The sequence below is a fragment of the Thalia democratica genome, chromosome 4 (assembly GCF_965202585.1).
Source record: "Thalia democratica chromosome 4, ktThaDemo2.hap1.1, whole genome shotgun sequence".
NCBI classification, from domain to species: Eukaryota; Metazoa; Chordata; class Thaliacea; order Salpida; family Salpidae; genus Thalia; species Thalia democratica.
The window spans coordinates 59,585,510-59,608,410 of record NC_139168.1 but is presented as its reverse complement, the minus strand read 5'-3'; the positions used below and the strand labels follow the sequence as shown (position 1 = coordinate 59,608,410).

Here is a 22,901-nt window from a genome sequence, read left to right as displayed (position 1 = left end):
TGACGTCACTTATCAATACCAGCAAACGGCAGCTTCATGATTAATCATCATAAACTGTTTTTCGATTGATGGCCACGAGTCTTCCTCTTGTGAATGACTGATAATTCCTAATCAAGACGAAACTGGCCTCAGTCTACCAAAGGCTTGCGGTCTAATGATCGAATTGGTGTGATCAACTCTTCGTTAAGCTTGAGCTTATTTTATTCAATGTCATTAAATTTTATTTATTATGATTATAAGAATAAAACTTAGTTTAGATAATTACAGAACTTTTAAACAAAAACTTCTACAATAACCTAAAAACTTGACGGAAATTTATCTTATATGAGAAAACCTGTTATAGAAACTGTAGTAAAAACAAATTGTCACATTTATTTTTATTTCTTGTGTGTTTATTATTTCAAAATCAGATTAATAAAAACGAAAAAAAAATCAACTGGTAATTTTTAAATAAGATTTAATAAAATTGTTGTTTAACTAAAAACAATAAACATTTTATCTTTTTCTTATGTGAACTACTATTCAAAAAAAAAAATATTTTAAGTCGAATATTGTCCTATAGAATTGTAATTAGTTACTTTTTCAAATTTTTAAAACTAGCTGAAATTTATTTCTACAAATGTACTTGCAACTTTAAACACCAAAATAATTAATTAGTGGTTTTTTTAATATAAAAGTAATATAAAATATCAGAAGCACTTTCTTTGCGGTATTAAAATCTTTTATATCCGATTTAACAAAGTTCGAAAAATGAACTAAAAGTTATATATTTAAGGCAGAATAAAAGAAGAAAATTCGTTTTCAATACGCCAGTTTAAACGTGTTCAAGTTATCAACGAAATAGTTCTTATCTTTAAAAACTTAAGGCAAACATAAGCAAATAACTTATCAATTTTTTTCGTTATACAAATTCATGAAAACATCAGCTGACTTAAGGTTTAAACAAGCTTGTACACAACAAACAAAACTTAAAACAATTTTTTGCGTACATAGCTAACGTTAATTAAAACAGGTAGCAAATTTAGCAGTATAAAACCATCTTGTGTATAAATAACCTTAGAAGTAGGGATAAATAAACGACGGACTTGAAATTACTTTCTGATTTTCGTCAAACTTGTGCAGTTGAGCGTTCTTGACAATCCAGGGATGCTTGAGTATTTGCTTGAGAGGAAGCCGATCATGTGGGCGGATTTGCAGCAAACTTTCAATGAAGTCCTTGGCTCCTTCTGACAAGTACGGCGGGAACTTGTATCTGGTATAAAAAAAAATTCAAACAAACTTTTGATATTGAAAACTATTTTAATTCACTATTAAACCATACAATTTCTAAACAACCTTTTTGTAAGGTGATAGGCTTAAGTTTACTCCTCTAACATTTTTTAAACAAAATATATATTTGACACAACACTTTAGAAAAAAATAAGCCTATTTTTAAATTGTTCCCAAATTAAACTCAAAGAAAAAAAGTTAATTTACTGGAATGGCAACCTTAGACAGGGTGTTTTAAAAATAATTTTCAATTAAAAAACTATTTGTACAATAAATAAATTATAGTAAAATCTTAAAATATAGCTCTTAATTTACTAAGCAGTTATTATGTGTGCTATATTATTGCTGCTTTCATAACATTATTAGTTTTTCAACAAAGTTTATCAAAAATTTTTAATTATTCAACTTAAATCATCAGACCACAAGCTCTTAGTAGGATAAGACCTAGGCTTTGTTGTTATTGAAACTCGTTATAAGATGAGTGCAGCCTATTTCTAAAAAAAACTTGTCACTTATAAAAAGCTGCCGACCTCTGAATTTTAAGTCCACGTATGCGGTTTTTAAAAAAAATTTTGTTGACTTACAGTTTAGGGGTCACAAGGCAAAAAAAAATTTGATTTAAGAAACCTTATTTTAATAACTTAAACTTTGAAATTTCTTTCCATACGATAAAAAAATAATCAAATACTTTACTAAAGGTAAACTTTAATGTTTTTTTAGTGCTGATTTTCTTATTTTAAAGATGTTCAAATTTTATTAACGCAAAAATTTTATCAAATTTCGTTTACTACCATACATTCAGTTTCAGACAGTTATTGTACTAAATTAATTTAAATGTTGTTTTATTACCACTGGTTTTTAAGAAAAAATCGGAAATGATTTTCTTATTTCTAATTTCAGGCCTACTGCGGATTCCTTTATGAAAAACATAAGCTCAAGTTATCTAGTTATTCTAATATCAAATTTAATACAATTATACTGGTAAAGTAATTAAAAAACACAACTATCTACTTTTAATATTGAAAATATTTATTAAGTGTAGTATGTGAATGATATTTCAACTATTAATTTAGGCAATTTCTACAAAAATCATTTAAAACAGTTGGTAGTGTAATCTGCTGCTTAAATTCTATCTGCTAGAAAAGTTTGCCCTTTTTAGCTATAAATTTTATTTCCAAAACTATTTTCTTTCCATACTTTAGCAAAAAAAATTACTTGAAAATGCTAAACACAAATGCCTTATTTTAGACAATTTGAACCATGCTGAGTGTAAATAAAGTGAAGTATGCAGAATCACAGTGCAATTTTGAAATGAATTTAAAAAATATATTTAAATAAATTAAAAACCCCATAACAAGTTATGTCCACAATTTTGCTGAGATTGTACTTTTGGGCTATGTTTAAAATGTGCAATTAAATATCAGGTTACTGTATGAAATCGCTAACTATTCAGATTTTTTTAGAGTAAACAGTAAAAAAATTAATTGATTAATTACCGCAAACAAATATATTTAATAACATTATTTAACTAATAAAATTTAGTAATAATTACTCAAAGAAAAAGCTAAATATCCACATATTTTTTTTTACTTACGAAAGACTAGTAATTTTTTGGTAGGTTTCTCCTTGTGTCTGTGACTCAAATGGAGGGACTCCAGTGAGAAACTCATAGCAGAGGATGCCAACAGTCCAAATGTCAACTTCTGGTCCATAATTGTTGCTCTTAATCATCTCAGGTGGCAAGTAATCAAGTGTACCGCACATGGTCTGCCTGTTGTTGCTGGGCGCATGCACAGACCAGCCAAAATCTGCAATCTTCAGCTCACCATGGTAACCCATCAGCAGGTTCTCAGGTTTAATATCCCTGAGAGTTTTATTATATAACTGTTGCTTAAATTTTGTTCCATATTTGTTTTAGACAAAAATGTTAGTAATATATCAGTTAGAGGATATTTGGAAACACAACAAACAATTTTTTTTATCATTTTGAAAAAAATTAAAATTAATTAAAAGTTTATAATTCTATATTCATGAGATTCTTTTTGATTTATCAATCCCATTCAAATATTACAAAACTATATTTTTTCTTATTAGCATTATTTTAATTAATTAGTTTATGTTGAGTTTCGAGTGAATGTTAGTCTCAAACAAGTAGCTTAAACCTTAAAACTATAAATAGAAAAATTTTCTAACTGGCCTGCCAGATTTGTAAGAAAAAGTCTTTCATGTCCCTCACTTAATACCGATATATGCTTTAATTATAGAAATTTATTGCACTGTGCTAATAAATTATAAGTATATTTAGAAGAATAGTTATAAAAAACACTTTACATTATTTGCACAAGTAGTTTTTAATCTTAAAACTGTAACTGTATATAGAGATTTCTGCATTTAAGTCCGGCCTGCTTGTTGCCAATGCACCTGAAATCCTTTGAATTTATAACTTATAAACCATAAAATTTAGTTCAATATAAAACTTACAGGTTTTTTTTAGCTTTAAAATATTAGTTACAAACAATGTTCTTTAACGATTAGTAGATTAAAAATAAATTTGAATGTTTCTTAAATGAAATTTCTGATAAAGAAGTATTTTAGAGTATATTAACAAAATTATACATTGTTATAACTATAACTTAATAAGTAACTACCTTACTTAATTATAAGTAATGTAGTTAAATTGACAGAATATAAAAGTTTAAAATAGTTGTCAAACTACCATGAGCAGCCACAATTATAAAAAAATTACATTGATAAAAAATAGTTTACATTTAATAATTAAGAAAACAACACTAAGATTTAAAACTGAGATAGGCAAACTTAGACAATATTTTAAGCTAAAATACAACTAATATATTTGAAGGAATTTAAAGCTTTTTCGATTATAAAAGCTAAGAAACAACTTATTTTTATGCTTGCAAGTAAATTGCTGCTTACTAAATGTTTATTTCAATACATAAATATGTTTTTTTATTTTTAGTACTGTGGTTTGTAATAGACTTTTTTCAATTAAACTGGATCATTCCTTACAAATGCCAATGGTTTAAAAATTGACCTTCTTTTCTTTACAACTTACTGATATTTTCATAGAAATGCTAGTCTATTATTGTTTATCAATTCTATTTGTTATTTATTAATAAAATTAACTAACAAAACTTAACAATTTGTAGCATTGGTTGAACTGAGTTATACTTAGTATATATATGCAAATACCATCAAGTAACCTGTGTATAATGTCTTTTTCATGACAATGAATTAGTGCATCAGTTATTTCAGCAATATAAGTTGCAGAAAGCTGTTCGCTAAAGCGCCGTTGTTTCTGCAATTCTTTGTACATTTCTCCTTTAGGTGCAAACTCCAAAATAAGATATATTTTCTTTTCATCGTAAAAGAAGTCATACATCTTAAGTACATGAGGGTGCCTCAAGTGGCACTGAATTTCTATTTCACGACGAAGCTGGTGCTCTAGTCCACTCTTTGCCAGTTGAGATTTGTGAAGGACTTTCAAAGCAACTATGAACTGGCTGTCTTTAACCCGAGCAAGATAAACATTACCAAACTTACCTTTTCCTAAGGGTCTACCTACTTCAAAGTCCTTTAACTTCCACTTCCTAAAACCATGGATCTCATCAAGTTTAGTTGATCTTGAAGTTATAATAGCTCTTTCTTTTTTATCCAAGGACATTGCTTAATTATTTAAATCTGTTTGCATATTTTTATTTGTAAAAATGGAAAACTAAGAAAGTTTTTTTATGACTATTTAAACCTTCAAAATATATTTATCGGATATTATTATTAAAATAGAAAAATCTTTAAATGTTTTTTTTATTATTTTTGCTTATTTACTTTAAATATACTTAGACTACTATTGTTTTTTATTACTTTATTTTACTATACACAGTAAAAATACTATTCTTCTTTAAGCTATAACTTTTTTTGTTATTTTTGCTTACTTATTTTTGCTTACTTATTTTAAATATACTAACATTATAACTTCTTTCTCATTACTTTATTTTATTATTAAGAATAAAAATACTTATCTTGTTTATAGCTAAAACCTTTTTTAACTTTGAATTTTTTTATTCCAATTATAATTTATGACACTAATTTACATACAAGTAGACATACTTATTATAGGTAGAGTTTTGTGTGTTTCAAATAGATTGAATGGTTGCATTTAATTTTGAATATAGGTTCCAAGTCTAACAAAACTTAGCTATTTGTTAAATAAAATAAGATTGTTTTAAGCTGTAAACAAATCTTAACTCAAATCATTCAATTTGTAGCAACCATGCTACACTGAAAAGAAGTTTTGAACTTTTACATTATAAGTATTCTGCAGTTTTACATCATAAAATTTAACTAAAACACTTGAGTATATTATTAGTAAATCACTTTAAAAAATTATAAAAATTAAAAAAATAATTAGAACAGTATTCTATTGTGTAATGTGTTTACTCAATTTTTTTTAAGCGTAGTTGGAAAATTCTAGTAACCAAACAGTTCTAAATTGATAAGGTTATTTAAGAATGGAAATTTTTTATTCAATTTTTAAAGCTACAGCTTTGATAGGAATGCACATAACACGTCAATATAGCAATTTTGCTTACTACTGACACTAAAAACTATACAATTAAGTCTGTTTTATCCAATTAGTATAAAGACATGACTACTTTTCAAACTCACAACTTCATTTAGACTACAGAGTGTTGTTGTTTGGTTGGAATCAGTTAGGTTACTTAAGTAAGCAGCTTGAAAAGCTATTATAACAAATTCCTCAGATGAATGTCTGCAAAGTATCAAATTGAAGTTAAAAAGTTCCTGAGTCTTTTCCCAAAAGTTTTCCTCATGGTCAAGATGAAGGGATTTAATTCTGGCTTTGTATCATTTGCTGATAATGTATCTGCTACTAAAAATTTACTTTAAAATAAGTTTTGATAGAAAGTTTAGATAAGTATTTTACACATAATTAAAATTAGGAACACTGATGGACTTTTTAATTATGATATTCAACCAAAGTAAAAAAAAAATATGTGCAAGCATGACAACCTTATTTCATTTTGTATCTAACTTATGTTTTATTTAATTTATAAAACTTAAACTTTGCATTACAGTACCACCAAACTGATTACTAAATTGGAGCTTATGGACAGGTTAGCCACTGATTTTTTATAAATTTCTTCAAGGTTTTTTAATTTTCTTCCAGCTTTTTGAACGTACAAGTTTACTTGTTCATTTTTAGTATAAAAAAATATATTTTATTTTTTTAAATAGTATAAAACACTTAACTGTAATACTATTTTCTATGTGTTTATTAATAACTAAAATTATTATTATTAATGTATTGTATATAGAGGACATTTCATATCTTATCTAAATTTTATTACCTTACATTTAAAAATTGTAGAAATTCCAGCTTTTTTTTTATTATCAAACTCCATGTTTTTTAAGGTGTTTATTGCTCAAGTTTTTTTAGAATTCCAGGTTTTATAGCCAACCTATATGGAGTTTAAAAAAACACTAAAATAAAATAAAATTTGAAAATTAATTATCCACTGTGCAAAAAAAATTATTAGTGATATACAGTGCATTGTTTTCAGTAATTCATTGGACACACTTTTCTTAAAATAACGCTTATTATTATTTCTAATCACAAAAGCAGAAAGGGCATATGAGATAAGAGATAGGAGTATTTTTTAACAAAAATTAATGTTGGCTCTTATTTGAAAGCTTACAGTAATAACTATTATCAGTTTTTCTAAACTGTTATAATGTTATTTAACTTTTGAGATATAGTCAACTTTGTAAAAAACTTCCTATATACACAGGACCAAAATTACATTTAAGTTGAAAAAAGAAATAAATATTAAGGGCATAGGGGGGGGGTAAACACCCTTTTTTGGTTTTTGATCTTATTTTATATAGTTTTTACTAAGCTACAAGATGCTTTTTACAGATTTAAAAAATTCAAAAAAAATTTTGAGATATAGCCGGTCAAAGTCGGAGGCAACAATAGGTTCCTTATGGGAGGCGCAAACTAAAACCGCAAATAACTAGAAATCACTAAAAATCTATCTCCTCCTACGTTTTTTGAGATAAATACCTAAAATTTTCAGGAAATGTTCCTTGCAGTATTTAGAAAATTCTGTCGGAACAGAGTTTTAAAAAATTAAAAAATAAAAATTTTATAACAAAAAAACCAAAAAAAAAACTGTTTTTTTTGTTTTTTTTTTATAGAAAATTTTTATTTTTCATTTTTTTCAAAATTCCTTCCGACAGAATTTTCTAAATATATCAAGGAACATTTCCTGAAAGTTTGAGGTAGTTATCTCAAAAAACGTAGCAGAAGATAGATTTTTAGTAAAATAGTCTATTTTTGCTGTTTTAGTTTGCGCCTCCCATAAGGAACCTATTGTTGGCTCTGACTTTGACCGGCTGTATCTCAAAAAATAAATTGAATTTTTTAAATTTGTAAAAAGCATCTTGTAGCTTAGTAAAAACTATATAAAATAAGATCAAAAACCAAAAAAGGGTATTTACCCCCCCCCCCCCTATGCCCTTAATTGAATTAAAAATCAACATTGGTAAACCTTAACAAATATTTAATTTAATATAGTCTAAAGTTGTATCTTTTGAACACTCCAAACTAAATTTTTAAAAATCCTTATAGAAAAAAAGTTATTGGACTATAAGTAGTATTTCTTATAAATTGGTTTGGCTCTATAGATTTTTTTATTACAATTGTCTTTGTTTTAAAATTAAAATAAGACAAATTAAACTCATATTTCAATTAATTCCGTTTTTTAACAGCTTGTAGATGTTAAGTGAATACTAAATATAAAGTTTAAATAAGAAAAGAGTTTTTTCTACTATATTTATTCAATTAACAATAAAAAAAAAAAAAATTCTATAGGTTGTTTTCTTTCTAGAGTGCTTCCTTCTTATTAAAAAGCCGCAAACTGGGAAAATGTTTTGGCTTTTTTAAACAGTTTACTAAATCTGAGAGTTTAAAAAATATATGCACTTTTCCACTGCGCCCTGAAATTCCTTAATTTTAGAAAGTTTACTAGGATGTTGATAAAAACATGCAAAAAATACATATTTAATTTGTTTATTTTTTTTAATACAAAAAAACTAAAAAATTAATTAAAGTACTTTATGAAATTTTAAAATAGTTTAAAGCAGTTTTTTAATATTTAATTTTTTGAACTGTTGATTTTAGATTTTTTAAAGACATCAAAATTTAAACTAATTGAAAACTCTTCAAATTACCTTGGACCAACTGGCATAACTTTTGTTATTGATGAGATTTTTTAGTTTTGTTTAAAGCACCGAATCCACTAGAATCTTGGCTTTCTTTCATGATTAATTTACTTCAAAAATTAAAAATTCACTATAAATCTATCTTCTCCTTCATTTTTTTAGCTTATGACCTCAAATTTTAAGCAATATTCCTTGCATTATAAGAATAAACTACTAAGGAAAACATTTTTAAAGTATTGAATATTACAATCTAGTTATCATATTTATATCATAATTATACTTTAATAAATTTTAAATAAATAAAAAATCTTATAAATATTAAATAAAAAAAACTTTTAAGCCAATGAAAAAAAATATAACTAACTTAAAAAAAACTAATAAAAATTTAAGACAAGATTTATTCAAAAAATTTTTATTGAGCAAAGAAGTAAAACTTATTTTAGCTAATCCTTACTAACTACTTTTGTTAACAAATAATTTTATAATAGATGTTGAGTTAGTAAACAGTTATAGGTTTTATCAGAAAATACTCAATTAATAAAATTATACAAAATTAATTAGAGATAGATGACTTTCTTTAAATGGAATTTTTAAGGATGTCTCTGCCAATCTAGAAAAAACTCAAGTCATTAAGTTCTAATGCCACTGAGATAGTGTGTATATTGACAGACATCCAGAGATCTCATATTAAAAGAAACAAACATATTTCAAAATCCCTTAGAAGTTGGATGGACACGGGTTTGAATAAACCATATAATAGGTCATTGGCAATTGCTGAACACTTTATAAACAATTATGATTGTGCAAAGAACTATAATGATGGTCATTTTTCAATTTTAAGTAAATCACGTAATGATTATCATCTAATTGTTTGAGAATCTTTATTTACAGATTTTGTTTATGGCTTATTTTATTTTACCTATTGCTTTTATAAGTATGCTTACCTTAATTAAATTACTAATTAAAATTATTATTATGTAGTTATAAACCATTGTCTATCTCTAAATAATTTTACTTAATTTTATTGATTGAGTATTTTCTGATGAAACTATTAATTGTTTACTTACTTATAATTTATTTTAAAATTAGTTGCTAACAAAAGTAGTTGATAAGGGTTAGCTGAAATATATTTTACTTGTTTGATCAATAAAAATGTTTGTGAATAAATCTTGTCTCAAAATTTTGTTCAACATCTGTAGTTCTAAAAATTAATTTTAAAAAATATAATTTTTTTATTTCTTACAATAGAATTGTTTATAATTTAGTTGTTAAGTATATTAAGTTTTAGAAAGATCTCTCAAAAACTGTAAAAGTAAGATTTTTATGAATTTGTATTTATTTTTTACTTGGCTCTTCCATGAGATCCCTATTGAAATGTATGCTTTTTATTATATTTCAAAAACTGATTTTCATTATATGAAATAGTTAAAAGCAATTGTTGGCAATATCAAGATCCTTAAAATAAAATGAACATAAAAAAAGCCCTAGCACCCTACGCCCTTAATGTATGCTTTCAATTTTACAAAAAGCTTTTTCTTCAAGTAGAGCAAGCTGCAAGGTTAAAGCTAAAAACCAGCATGTTCTAAAAAAAACTAAATTACCCTGAGTGTGTGACAATTCTGATAAATGTAGATATTTTGGCCGATAGTAAACATATAATTATTAGAAAAACATAACAAGAAAATTTAAATTTAGTATCTTTAGACACTTATAAAATACAGAGGACTTTACAGTTTACTTTATAGATGATATCTACCAAATATACAAGTATCCTTATATCCAATTCTATCTACCAGCAAAAATTCTAAAAATTTTTAAGTGAACTCTGGATCTAGAATGAAAATAGACTCATCCCACTATATAAGCATATCATTAGTTATCATAAGATTGGGTTTTTGATGATTTTTTGGTGCAAGGGTAGCAGATATTTGCTAGGGAGCTTTAGCTTTACAATTTATTACACTTAGTGGTTTTAAATTTGTTTTTAAATCTTGAGTGTGTATTTAGCAATTGTCACAAGGCAATATTCAGTTTTAAAAATACTGCATACTATATATAAAAAACAATCATATTTAAAAAAATTTACATTAGCTTAATTTCATACTCATCACTTTATCTTGTTTTTATATGCAGTATTAAGATAAAGACAAAAAATCATAAAAAATAATTGACATACTTAAGAACGATTTGAAAGCTTTAAATATTATAATACTGTTATAGTTATAAAGTTAAATTATATTTTTGATTAGTTTAAATGTTTATTGTAAAAGATACATGTGAATTTCCATGTATTGAACTTTAAAAAAAGTTTACTTTTGTAGAAGGAGGAGTATAACTGATGTTTTTCTACCATGAATATGTAGTTATTTTTTTATTGACTTATGTTAAATTTTGTGAATTTAGAATTATTATAAAAAGAATATTTTCTAAACTTATCATTCTCTGATATATATTATATACTTATTAAGTTTTGAATATTAAATAATTAGGGCAAAAACTGCTGTGCATGATTGCTTTTACAACACTATTTTTTGAAAATTTGTATCTTGCGCTTTTTTTGTACATTCAGTGTTCCAATAGTTCATTAAAATATTTAGTGATTAGAATATTATACAAGAACTTCCAATCCAAGAGCATAAAATGTTTTAAGTTTAAAAGATTATAAAATATGATTTCATCTTGTTTTGGTTGGACCTGAGTTAAGATTAAAAATCCCGATTCGGCCAAGCTAATTTTTCAATTTAGCGTTACCGGATTCGAGTTTTTAATCCTAAGTCAGGTCCAACCGGAGCGAGATAAAACAATAATTTTGAAATCAAGACCAAGCCCGGACCAAAGTTTAATAAATTTTTTAAATTATTACCTCTTATGATCCGGATTTTGGCAAGCTTTAGCCTAATTTTTAACATTTTTTTTTTTTTTGGGAAAGTATATTTAAAGGTAAGTCTGAGCTAAAAAAATGAAAAAAAAGATGAGTCAGCAAAAATATTAAATCGTTTTTTTTTATTATGCATGTCTTGGATAAGACGTTAAAAGGTATCCATGGTGTGCAGTGCAACTCGATAACCAAAATGTTTTTCGCGCACCAGGTCCTAGAACCAAATACTTTTAGCGTTGATTTTTGTTGTTGAATAAACTATACACTTATGTGTATGCCTAACCTACCTTTCCCAAACATATTAAAAATAAAAGTTTTAATGAATATAATTATGAAATCATAAAAAAACTGTTTGGTGACTCGGCATTTTTAAAGCTCAGACTGACCTTTAATTTAAGTATAAGAGCCATTTTTTGTATTTTTCAAGCTACTAAAACTATCATATTGTTTTAAAAACAAACAAGTACTTTATTGATAACCACGAAAAATGTAAAAAGAAAATAGTAGTAAACTTGCTTTTTTAGATGTACAAGTTAAACGAAAAGAAAGTATATTTTTAACATTGGTGTATAGAAAGAAAACCTTTACAGGTTGTTATTTAAATTTATATCCAACTGTAGTTTAAAAAGAAAAGTGCACATAAAATTTGTTTTACAGAGTTGGTACTTAGTAAAATCAAACAGATCAAGTTACTATCAAACAAAAACGGGTATCCACAACAGTGAGTTAACAAAACAATTCAATTACATTTTAAAAAATTGGTTAAAAGAAAGATATTAGGACCTGAAAAATGTGTAGTTACTTAAAAACTCATTTTAATTAACATAAGCTCAGAAATTATAGAAAAGAAAATCACACAATTGATAAGAAATACTTATTATGCAGCAAACCCTAGAGACGTCTTCACCTCAAAACCAATATTAACACCAGGTGGTAAAGAAGTAATATAAAACTTAAATAAAAGTATAGTAATTTACCGATACAGCTGCTGTTGTAAAGCAAGCTATATTGGATTGACAACATGATATCTAAGGAAAAGGATAAAAGAGTATCTTCCAAAGAGTGTAGATAATTTTTGCTTTTTAGAAAAGAAGGATGATGTACCGGTCAAGGTTTTAAATGCATCTAAACGTTCATCCATTGCAGAACATTTGGTTAATAATTCAACATGTGCAAACAGATATAATCTAAATGGACTTAAAACTATTAAAACTTGTAGTAATGTTTTCCATTTGATTAAACAACAAACCATTTTTATGTTATTAAGGAAACCTGTGTTATGTAAGCAGAAGTTTTTGGTTGTACTGTTTTTTTTCGTACTTCTTCATAAGTACTTTTTCCGTTATATTGATGTTTAGTTTTACTGTAGATTGATTATGATATAAGTAAATTAAATGATTACAATTCTTACTAATTGCTTTTGTCTTTTATTAATCTTTTAATTACTTTATGATTACTTGCTTACTAAATAAGTTTGTAAAATCTTATTATTTGTTAGCTTTGTACTATACTGATGAGAATTGCTCATAATATATTTAGTTTTATTGAATTTGTGTGTATTGCATATCTTATAGTATTATTACTGGTCACTTATGTTTAAATATCTAATTTAACCAAAATCTAATTTACTTATAGTAGTAGTAATTTCTATAAGCCTTTTTAAAACTGTTTAAAGTACCAAATTAAGGTAACCTATGTCTTGACAATGTATATATCTTTTAATTAATATATAAAAAGTCGTCGACAACTACAACTCATAAACATTTTTTGCCTTACTACAGCTTTTTTTTTATATATAAAGGTAACTTGTTTTTTATCAAAAATTATGACTTTATAAAAATAGTCGGTCTACGAAAAAACTTACAGCCATTGTGAAAATAATGCAGATTTAAAAAAAAGGATTTAAGCTACTTTTTGAATTTATGGTCGTCGTTAATAATCATTGCTAATCAAATGGTTTTAAAATAACTTACAATAAGTCGATATGTTGCATTTAAGTACAATTTAAAATAACAACAGTAATAACAATAAACTAAATAACAGTTAAAATATTTTCAAGAAATTATATTTTAAAATTTTTGTTCTAATCGGAAAACTAAATTTTCTAAGTTCAAAAAGTTGTACTTGTGGCAGAGTTTTCTTGTTAAAATTTGGGTATGGCGCAAAATGGTTGTAAACACTATAGTTTCTAAAACTTTAACCGTCTAGCGTCTTATTTTGAAGATTAAAGGTAAAAAGAAGAAGTTTTAAAAATTAAAGAGTTAGAAAAAAAATTGTTTACAACGGCTTTAGTTTGAATAAAGAGTTAGGAGAAAGCTCCGAAAAGATTAAATATCTTTGTTCGGGCAAATATAGTTACCAGTATTAATCAGGTAAAGGCCGTACGTATTAAACACATAAGTGAATTCAAAAATTCTGGCAACTCTTCTGCAAAAAAGATTTTATACAAAAGAAGATTTTTAAAAACACTGTTATAACTTATATATTAAAATGAAGGTACAATAACAAAAATTTTGTTCAAGGATTTTACAAAAATTGTCTCAGTAGGATCAGATGCTTAATATTAGAACAACATGTTATCTTTTTTTTTAACTTAAAAGATATACTACTAAAAAACTAACTTATCACCTGTTTTTTCTAAAAACTTATTTTAATTTTCTAATCAATAGTTAACCTTTTTTTGTAATCTATCGAATCAAGATATTTTTTAAATTACGATCTAGTTTTTACCATGTTTTTTTCAAACTATGAAACTTTAATTCTAAAAGAAATTTATGCTAAATTACAAGTACATACTACAAAAGTTTTTTATTTCTTTGTTAATTATAGTGGGGGTGGGCAACTTTTTTACTGACGACCAGATTTAGCAGAAAAGCCCTCGCAACATACCAAAAAGTTAATCTTGTCTAGCTGCGTAAGTTTGAAAAATCATACTGTCTTTAAATCTTTAAACGCAACTAAAATCATCATTTGATAAGAACTACACTACTGTATTGTATAAGGAAAACAAAATTGATACCAAATCTTTAACACTGGAAATAGTTATCTAAATAAAAACTTAGTTCTAGCTAACTTATTAATTAGTAGTGTTCAAGCTAATAAATACGTCGGACTCTAAAGGTTTTTGCGGTAACTAGCTGAGTTTGTTTATATTTTACACATGCTTTGATATATGTTGAATTTTTTGAGCATCTTTAGAAATTTTTAGATATATTAATTACTAATACATCAGGCAACTTTAAATATTTAAATTTAGATGGCATTGTTCAAAAATAAAAACAATCATTGTCCTATTATTACGTATACAAAAAGCGATGCATTTTAATGCGAAATACTTCTTGAAAAAAAACATTTTTTAGACCATTAGACCATAATAACATTGATAGTAAAATGAACAATAAAATGACTAAGTCATAAATAAAAAAATTAATCTAAAACTTTATATTTTAGTGCATATCAGGGCTACGCGTAGGATGGAACGCTGGAGCTATTGCTCCACCTAGAAAAAGAAAAACAAAAGAAAAAGAATGTATACTAAAAGTTTCAGTTTTAAGCTTAAGCTTTTAAAGACACTGCTTAAAATATGTCTCTGCTTCAGCTCTACCTTTCTAAGCTATGAACTACCTTTATTTTTAAGCTAAGGAATTGAGCTTTAGAATAATAAAGTTAAAGTTAGTTATAATAAATATTAAAGTATAAAATAAGAAAGTTATGTAGTCATGAAGTTGTACAAAAACTACAGCTTAATTTTAACTGATCGTTGTTAATTTTCCAACTAAATTTGTTTTTTATTAAAATTTTATTTTCTATTTTCAAAGTTTACGTAACGTTGGAGCTGCAAGCTCAATCTGCGTCAGCTGGACTGTAAACGTATACAAATGTTCAACACAAAAAGTCGTTGAATTGCTTAATACTGGAGCTGCATGATGTTAATAAAAAAAAGATTTCGAACATTGAAAAATGTGATAATGGTAATAAAACTATGAAAAAAAGTGATATAATCGAAATGTTTAAGTGAGCAAACGCGCAGGCCACGCAAGCGGGTGAATCCAGCACGCGAGGAACAGAAGCAGGCCAAGTAGCAGCAACACGAAAATTGAAGTATGTCAGGTAGAAGGTGAAGATAGAAAGTTAGTAGCACGAGCTAGCAGGCGCGCAAGTAGTGAAGCAACCAAATCAGCAGGTTACGTTAGTGGGTGAAGCTGCAAGCGAGCCAAAAAGCGCAGTTTATCAAAAAAGAGCATCGAAGTTAACAAGACAAAGGCTTTAAATTAGAGAATTTGTTAAATATGTAATTTTTCTGCACCCCCTAATAAAAATCCCGCGCATCGCTATTTGTTCTTATCATAAATCGAGAAAACATATTAACTACTTGTTTATGTCATACAACTTAATTTAAAATGTGCTAATTTAACTTACTAAATATTTATTTAATTAAGCTCTTTACATTTCAGTAAATTGAGCAATCTTTTTTAGTTAAGACAAATAACTAGATACCATACAACTTAAAAATATTTTATTTTTGATGTTACTTATTATCATTAAGAACGGATTATAACATACTCGTTATAAAATAACATTAACGTTTTTTGTAATTTACACTCATGAATAGTAAAATCATAAATAATATTCATTTTAATTGATGTTACTTTGTTTTATACCTTCATTTAGCTTTATATTTATCTTTTGTTAAATTAATTTCTTAAGAAAACAATGTTTAATTTAAAATATTATTAAATTTTTTATTTTAAATTTTGGTTTAATTTATAACTTTACTTTTTTTTTTTTGACGTTACGTTACTACGATAAAACTGTAGTTTGTTAAATTGTAGTAGGACTCTAAAAACTTAAACTTCAAAAGTTTTTCATTGTAAGAAAAAAAAAAAAAATTTGTATAAATTATATTATTCACTTTAGTTTGTAGACTGACTTGATCTTATCAAATTCATTCTTTTAAATTTTTTTAATAGAAATGATATAAATAAAATAACAAATATTTGTTTTGACATACTTTTACTTTACAGACTTATTTAACAAGAAGAAGATTAATTTTTATTTTGGAGAAAAAATAGTAGACGTTAGATAAAATGTCTAGCTTATCTTAAGCTGTTGAGTGAGTGTCTTTTGAGTTAAAACATTGGGGCTATCTTGATCTAAGTTTATCTGATAGATGTTTTATTGAAAAAAAAAATGCATAGGGTTTTTGTTTTAGCATTCATTTGTATATTTTTTAGGACTACACTTATAATTTATTCTATGTCTGTAGATAGTCTTTACTGAGTATGTTGACTGGGTTCTAATGACTTTGGTTCAGTTGAAACTCGACATTGTAATAACAACTATTATAATTTATCATACTTCATATTAGGCTTTTTGTAAACATGTAAAGGCAACTTTTTTATGCTTTTTCAAACTAAGTTAAACGTTAAAACTGCTGTTTCTTAACAGTTATGTTATTTCCTTTGTTTGTTAATAACTTATTTTACTTTTAAAGGATGATTTTTATATAGCTCAAAATAGCTAAAGCAACAAGTAGTATGTACAATGAACAGAAGGTTTCTCTAATAAATACTTATCCAATAAACTAACAAAGTAGGTAATTATAACACTTAAGAAAATAATAAAAAATTAAAAATCAAAAATAATAAAAAATATTCATTTACATTTATAACAGAAGTCGGCAAACTACGCCCATGGGCCAAATCCGACCCTCAAAGCATGAACCTGCGGCCTCCAATGTACCTTTAGCAAGTATCATACCTCTTTAGAATAAAAAAATGTTGTAAAAATCTACTATTAGGATCTTTGGTTGATAAATAGGCCATTATTTTGATTACAAGTAAATAAAAGTGCTTTATTTGCTTAGTCTTTTGTGTCAAATCTGTGTTTGGGAATAATACTCTTTTATGATTACAACAATAACTTCAAACAACTGCGGCCCGCTAAACCTTTTTTTCTATAGAGTGCGATCCGCGAGAAGTATTTTATAGCAAATTTGGCCTGCGACTTATGATTTTATAACTTATTATTATGAATAAAGAATGTATACATATACTAAACAAAAATACTTAATACTCTCACAATGTTCTATGGGCGTGTTTTGACGGGTTTTCTATTTTCTGTGAACCCCCTGAAAAAAGAAAAGAAAAAAAAGATACTTAGAATATCACTAAAAACGTTGTTTATTGACTTCGTTTAGGTTATTTGATAAACTTTGAATAATGAATGTTGAATTTATAACACTTACAGATTATACGTTGCAGTAACAAAAAATGCTCGTTTTTGCCCAGCTGAAATAGATTTTAAATAAAATTTTAAATTGTGACGTCATAATAGGTAAAAGTTTTAAAGTAACTTTTTTTCTGGGAAACTTTTTACTAAGATGCTGTTAGTTCCCATTATAAATTGTTACTTAGTGTAAATAACTTTTTATTAAGTATTGTTTTTGAACTAGTAAGTACAACTTTGCTTAAAAAATGTCCAATATAATAACTAAAGTTTTATTTTACTTACTTGATTGTATATAATAATGTTGTGTGAAGCTTTTGTACTTTAGAATTTATTTTTTTTGTTTATGTGTCAAACAACTAGGTTTAAGCCTTGAAAAATTCAATTCAGAGAGTTTTCGAAATCATCCTCAGACCACTACGCCACCTGGCAATTTATTCTTTTATCATTTAATGGTATTTCAAAATTTTTATTCAAGTTGTTTTGTTTTTGTTAATCTGTTGGCCACAAAGTTAATTCTTGATTTTTTAAATTTTCAACTCAGAGAAATTTCAAAACCATCATTAGAATCCCTGCACCATCAGGCAAACATTTAATTATAATTTAAAGATATTTTAATTCAGTTGTATAAGTCTAAACGTTTTTTTTCAGTAAATTTTCAATTTTTATAAATTAAATTACTTTTATTATAAATAAATAACAAATGTAAAAATCTAAAATTTAAAAGAAAAATTTGTATGAACTCCATCTATACTAGGGGTGGGCAACGTACGGCCCGCGGGCCGGATCCGGCCCCCGGAGTCAAAATGACTGGCCCCCAAACGTTTTTTGAATTTAAATGGAATCCGGCCCGCGGACAAAATCTATCAGGCCCGCGAGTGGATGATCCGGCCCGCTAGGCATTTTCAAAATTTATATGAAATCCTAAAAGCCCATGTAAATATTACAAAATTTGTACAAAACCTTTTTTAAATTATTTTCACAAAGTAAACTGTAAGACTTTAACCTGAAAACGTTTTTAAAAATGGCTTTAAATCTTTGTAGTAATAAAAAAAACTTTTTTGATATAGTACCTTGTTCTGTTTTAAGTCAGTTGAATTAATTCTTTCTCAAATTATCCAAAAAATTGATTGCTGAACTAACTTTGATGATCTTACCTATCATAATAATTTTCATATAAAATGATATGTAAAAAATTGATGTCTTTCCCAGATGTGTTGTGAGTTGTTCTTATAAGTGTTAAAAAAGTAGATTTTAATAATATTGACACCTACTTTAAGTAAAACTGCTCAACTTTACATTTTTGTAGAATATTCCAAGTTGAGACTACTGTTTGCACTCTTTTCTGCTATTGATTTAAAATTAAGGAATTTTTGATTAATTAAATGGTTAAGCTTAAAGATGACCAATTGAGGACAATATTTCATTATCTTTAAGTATGATTAGTTTATAAAATTTATTTGTGCACGTTTGTAATAACAGTTTACAATCTAACAAAACTTTGAATGAATTTTTGCAAGTTTTTTTAAATTAAAAGATGGTAGTTTAATATTGTAATGTTAGTTAACTTCTGAAAAATATTATTAATGTAGCCTCGAGCCAAGGATTACCAAAATTATATAATTTCGAATGGTTAAAAAGTTTTAATGTTTAAGTTTGAAATATTAGGCTCGAGTAACTTTTAGTAAGTAAATTATTGTTTTTATAAAACTAACTAGTATTAATTCGGTCCAGAGTTGTAATAAATATAGAATTATGAGTACTTAATAAAAATTAACTTAAAATTTTGTACTTTAGAACCTTGGTAATTAACAATTTGATTCAAAATTTTAAAACACCAGATCAATTAGCATCTATCCGAATCCAAGTCTTTTGAAATTAGTTCTATTCGGATACGAAACCTTGTCTAACATTAGTATTAAGCCGGATCCGGATAACATTTTTAAATAAAGATCCGGATCTAAAAAAAGATCCAACTGAATCCGGTAGATCAATTACTCGAAATGCTTCGGTCCGCTGAGGACTATTTTTTTTGGATCCGGCCCGTCAATTATTTACGTTGACCACCCCTAATCTATACTAACATTTAAATCAAAATTTAAATTATTTTTATAAAAATTTATTCTAGTTTTATTTTTTTTATAATACTGTTTCCTGATAAAAAGGTAAATTTTTTATAGAGTAAGTTAGTTATGTCTGTAACACTTGAAGAAATAAACAAAATTGTTGAAACCTTTTATTGAAATAAAAATTCAAATAAAGATTAGAGAAAGAGCAACTCCTGATGTTGAAATTACTCAAACAACCAAAAAAAAAAAAGGTTAGTATATTTTTATAACAGTTTCCAGTATGATTTAGTACTAAAATATAAATAAAAACATTTCATTTATTCATAAATAAAAAAGTGTATAATAGCAATGTGATCAAAATATTGGGAAGTTTTAATTTATAGTGTTTTAAAAAATTATTAAATAAATGATAACAACTTTTTTAAAAAGTAAGTGGTTTAAGTCAAGGTTTCAACCAATTGGCTTATAAAGTTTAATAAAAAGAATTTTGAATTATCTATAAAAATGATCTTTATTTCTACTAAATATATATATATATGTAACTGTTATAATTTATACTAAAACTTTTAAAAAAGCGTCTACAATATCTCATAAAAATATATATAAATTAAAATATAAGCAGAAAAAAGCATTTTAAACACTGAGTTTTTCGGCTAAATATTGCGTACTTAACTGGCAGTGCATACCTAAGAAATGGGTACTTAAGCGGCAAATTAGGAACAAAACAAAATTTTAAACCCCCTTTAAAAAAAGCCTAGACACGCCCCTGCAATGTTCTAAGCCTTGAAGTTTATGTTTTACTACACGTTTAGTTTTTTATTTAGCTCAAACTGTAATCTACAAAGCTTTTTTAAGCTATGTACGACTTTTAAATTGGAACTTACAACTTTTATTATAATTTTTGAAACAAAAATGCTGGACTTTAGTGAATAATACTTCATCATTTCAGTAAAAAGTATTTATATGGTCTTAAACAATTACTGCAAATTTTAGTTTGAAATAATATTTTCTATTAGCGTATAAAGTGAACGGGAGTCATATTTTATGTTTAAGAAAATTTATTTCAAATCCAAAAACAAAAAATACGGTTTTTATGAACGTTTTTAATTTGTTATGTAGTTTTGGTGTATACACATCAAATGTTTTGATCATAATTTTAAGCGTCGATTTCTTTATCGTGTTTTATTAGCTAAAACTATTTAATTTTGTTTAGAAAGAATAGAGTAAGCTTTAATTAGTATTTTATTTAGAAACTTATAAACTTTTTTGATATTATTTTTATTACTTGGTGCATTTAATGTTGGTTAGTAACATCTGTTCAATAAGTAGTGGTTGTGATTTTATTACTGAGTATAAAAATTGTATAAAATGAGTTGTTTTAATAACAAAGTATGAAAGTGAAACCAAAAAATCTAAATAGATGTCAAAGATTTTGAGTATTAAAAAAAAATAAACATATATGTTTTTATAGTTGTCAGAAAACACTTTCTTTTATCAAAAAAATTTGTACACAAAGTAAATAAAACTTTTTACACATAAACAAAAAATATTGAAGGGATTTATAAATTTTAAAAGTTTTATACTAACTTTAGATGATAAACTTTAGATATGTGAATTATAGAATGCAGCAAATATACAAATCAAATTAGAATTTTTTAGTTAGAAATGTCAATCACCAACAGCATTCTTTTTTACCAGTCACTAGACCCCTGTTTTTGACCAAAGCTGCTTCCACCAGAACCTGAACCACCATAGGTGGTTGAACTAGATCCACCTCCATGACTGTGTCCACTAGATCCACCTCCATAGGTATTTGAACTAGATCCACCTCCATAGTTAGAACTGTTATTACCAGGTGGATAACCGTAGTTATAAACATTGTTATTATAAACGTTTGTAGTGTTGTTGGTATTGTTGGTGGTAGTGTTGTTTGTAGTATTATTCACGTTGTTTGTGGTTACCGTGCTGCTGCCACCGTGTCCCCCACTTTGACTGCTGCCACCACCACCACGTCCACCGCCACCGAGGGCACCGAAGGCACCAATCATTCCTCCCAAAAGGTTTACTCCAGTCGCTAAACCAGCACCAGCGTTCAAGCAAGAAGGACGGTGGACTCGCACGCCACAACCGCCAACCCTTCTGACACAACGGGGTCTGTAACTGGGTCTGCACCTTCTATAACAGCCGCCTCTGCTTCTGTACCTATAGTTACATCTGGAACGTCCTCTACCGCACATTCTGTTATCGGCTGCTACTTTTCTCACTCTTCTTTCAATACCTCGTTGTTCCTTTTCAATTTTTCGGAGTTTTTTCTCTTCCTTTCGTTGTTTTTTCTGCATCTTTTTAGTTAATTGCTCTTGTGCACTTTCGTTTATGTTTGTAAGTTGAGACCTTCTCTGAATTCGAGCTTCTTGCCTTTGTTGTCTTTCTTCTCTCCTCTTAGCTCTGGATTCTGCGTTTTTCTTTTTTCTTTCTTCACGTTCAACTTTTCTAGCTGCTTTTTCAGCTTTGTCTTTAGCAACAAAGTCTATAACTGCTTGTTTGAACTTTTGAATTTGTTTAAGCCTTTGAGCTTTTTCTTCTTCACTTTCTTTCGCAAACATTTCCTTAGTAGCTTTCAGCTGAAATAAAATTTAAATTTAAATAAACATACCCAGATTGTTTACATACTTTTTTGTTTTTTTTTGATTTTATTTATCTTTTTTAAAACAATAGTTAAATTGAAATTACATAGCATTATTTTAAAGTATAGTTTTAATAGAAGAATTTTTATTGAATTTAATTTTTACACTACTTTTGGATTACTGTTAACAACCTTTTAAACAAAACAAAAAACTATGTTATATAAAATGTCTCAATTCTACAATAGTCGAATCGCAGAATTATAGTTAGTTAGCTACGACACTTTTGTAATTAATACTACTAGATATCAGCAATATATCGATTAATTTTTATTTAAGTTATTAAAAAGCACTTTCGTATGTTATATTTGAAAGTAACTTTTAGCTGAAGTTTTTATGTACTAGACACGTAAAAAAAATTATTTTATTAAATCAGGGGAAAATTTTTACCTCTTCCTTGTAACAGTTTTCTAGTTCAATTCTTTCTTTTCGTTCCGAAGTTGTCTCCTCTTTTCTTAGTTTTCTGAGTTCCTTCCTTCTTATTCTTCTCCTTGTTCGCCTTTCAACACGAACCGT

At 26.6% G+C, this 22,901-nt stretch overlaps 1 protein-coding gene across 1 annotated transcript; it reads right to left on the bottom strand.

The window, feature by feature from the left end:
- Nucleotides 1-669: 669 nt before the first annotated feature.
- On the bottom strand, nucleotides 670-4,790 carry LOC145832932 (aurora kinase B-B-like). Its single transcript, XM_082940135.1, has 3 exons — nucleotides 4,491-4,790; nucleotides 2,864-3,133; nucleotides 670-1,252 (listed from the first exon to the last, which is right to left on the bottom strand). The coding sequence occupies exons 1-3, from the start codon at nucleotides 4,667-4,669 to the stop codon at nucleotides 1,057-1,059; spliced, it is 645 nt and encodes a 214-aa protein (XP_082796261.1). The 5' UTR covers nucleotides 4,670-4,790; the 3' UTR covers nucleotides 670-1,056.
- Nucleotides 4,791-22,901: the final 18,111 nt, after the last annotated feature.

What these genes read in the sequence shown, in the direction of transcription:
- LOC145832932 (XM_082940135.1), bottom strand. Translation starts at nt 4,669, where the DNA reads ATGTATGACTTCTTTTACGATGAAAAGAAAATATATCTTATTTTGGAG. An exon ending in GAAAAAGACATTATACACAG is followed by an intron (nt 3,134 to 4,490) that starts GTTACTTGATGG and finishes TAAAACTCTCAG; the next exon opens with GGATATTAAACCTGAGAACC. An exon ending in CAAAAAATTACTAGTCTTTC is followed by an intron (nt 1,253 to 2,863) that starts GTAAGTAAAAAA and finishes TTTTTATACCAG; the next exon opens with ATACAAGTTCCCGCCGTACT.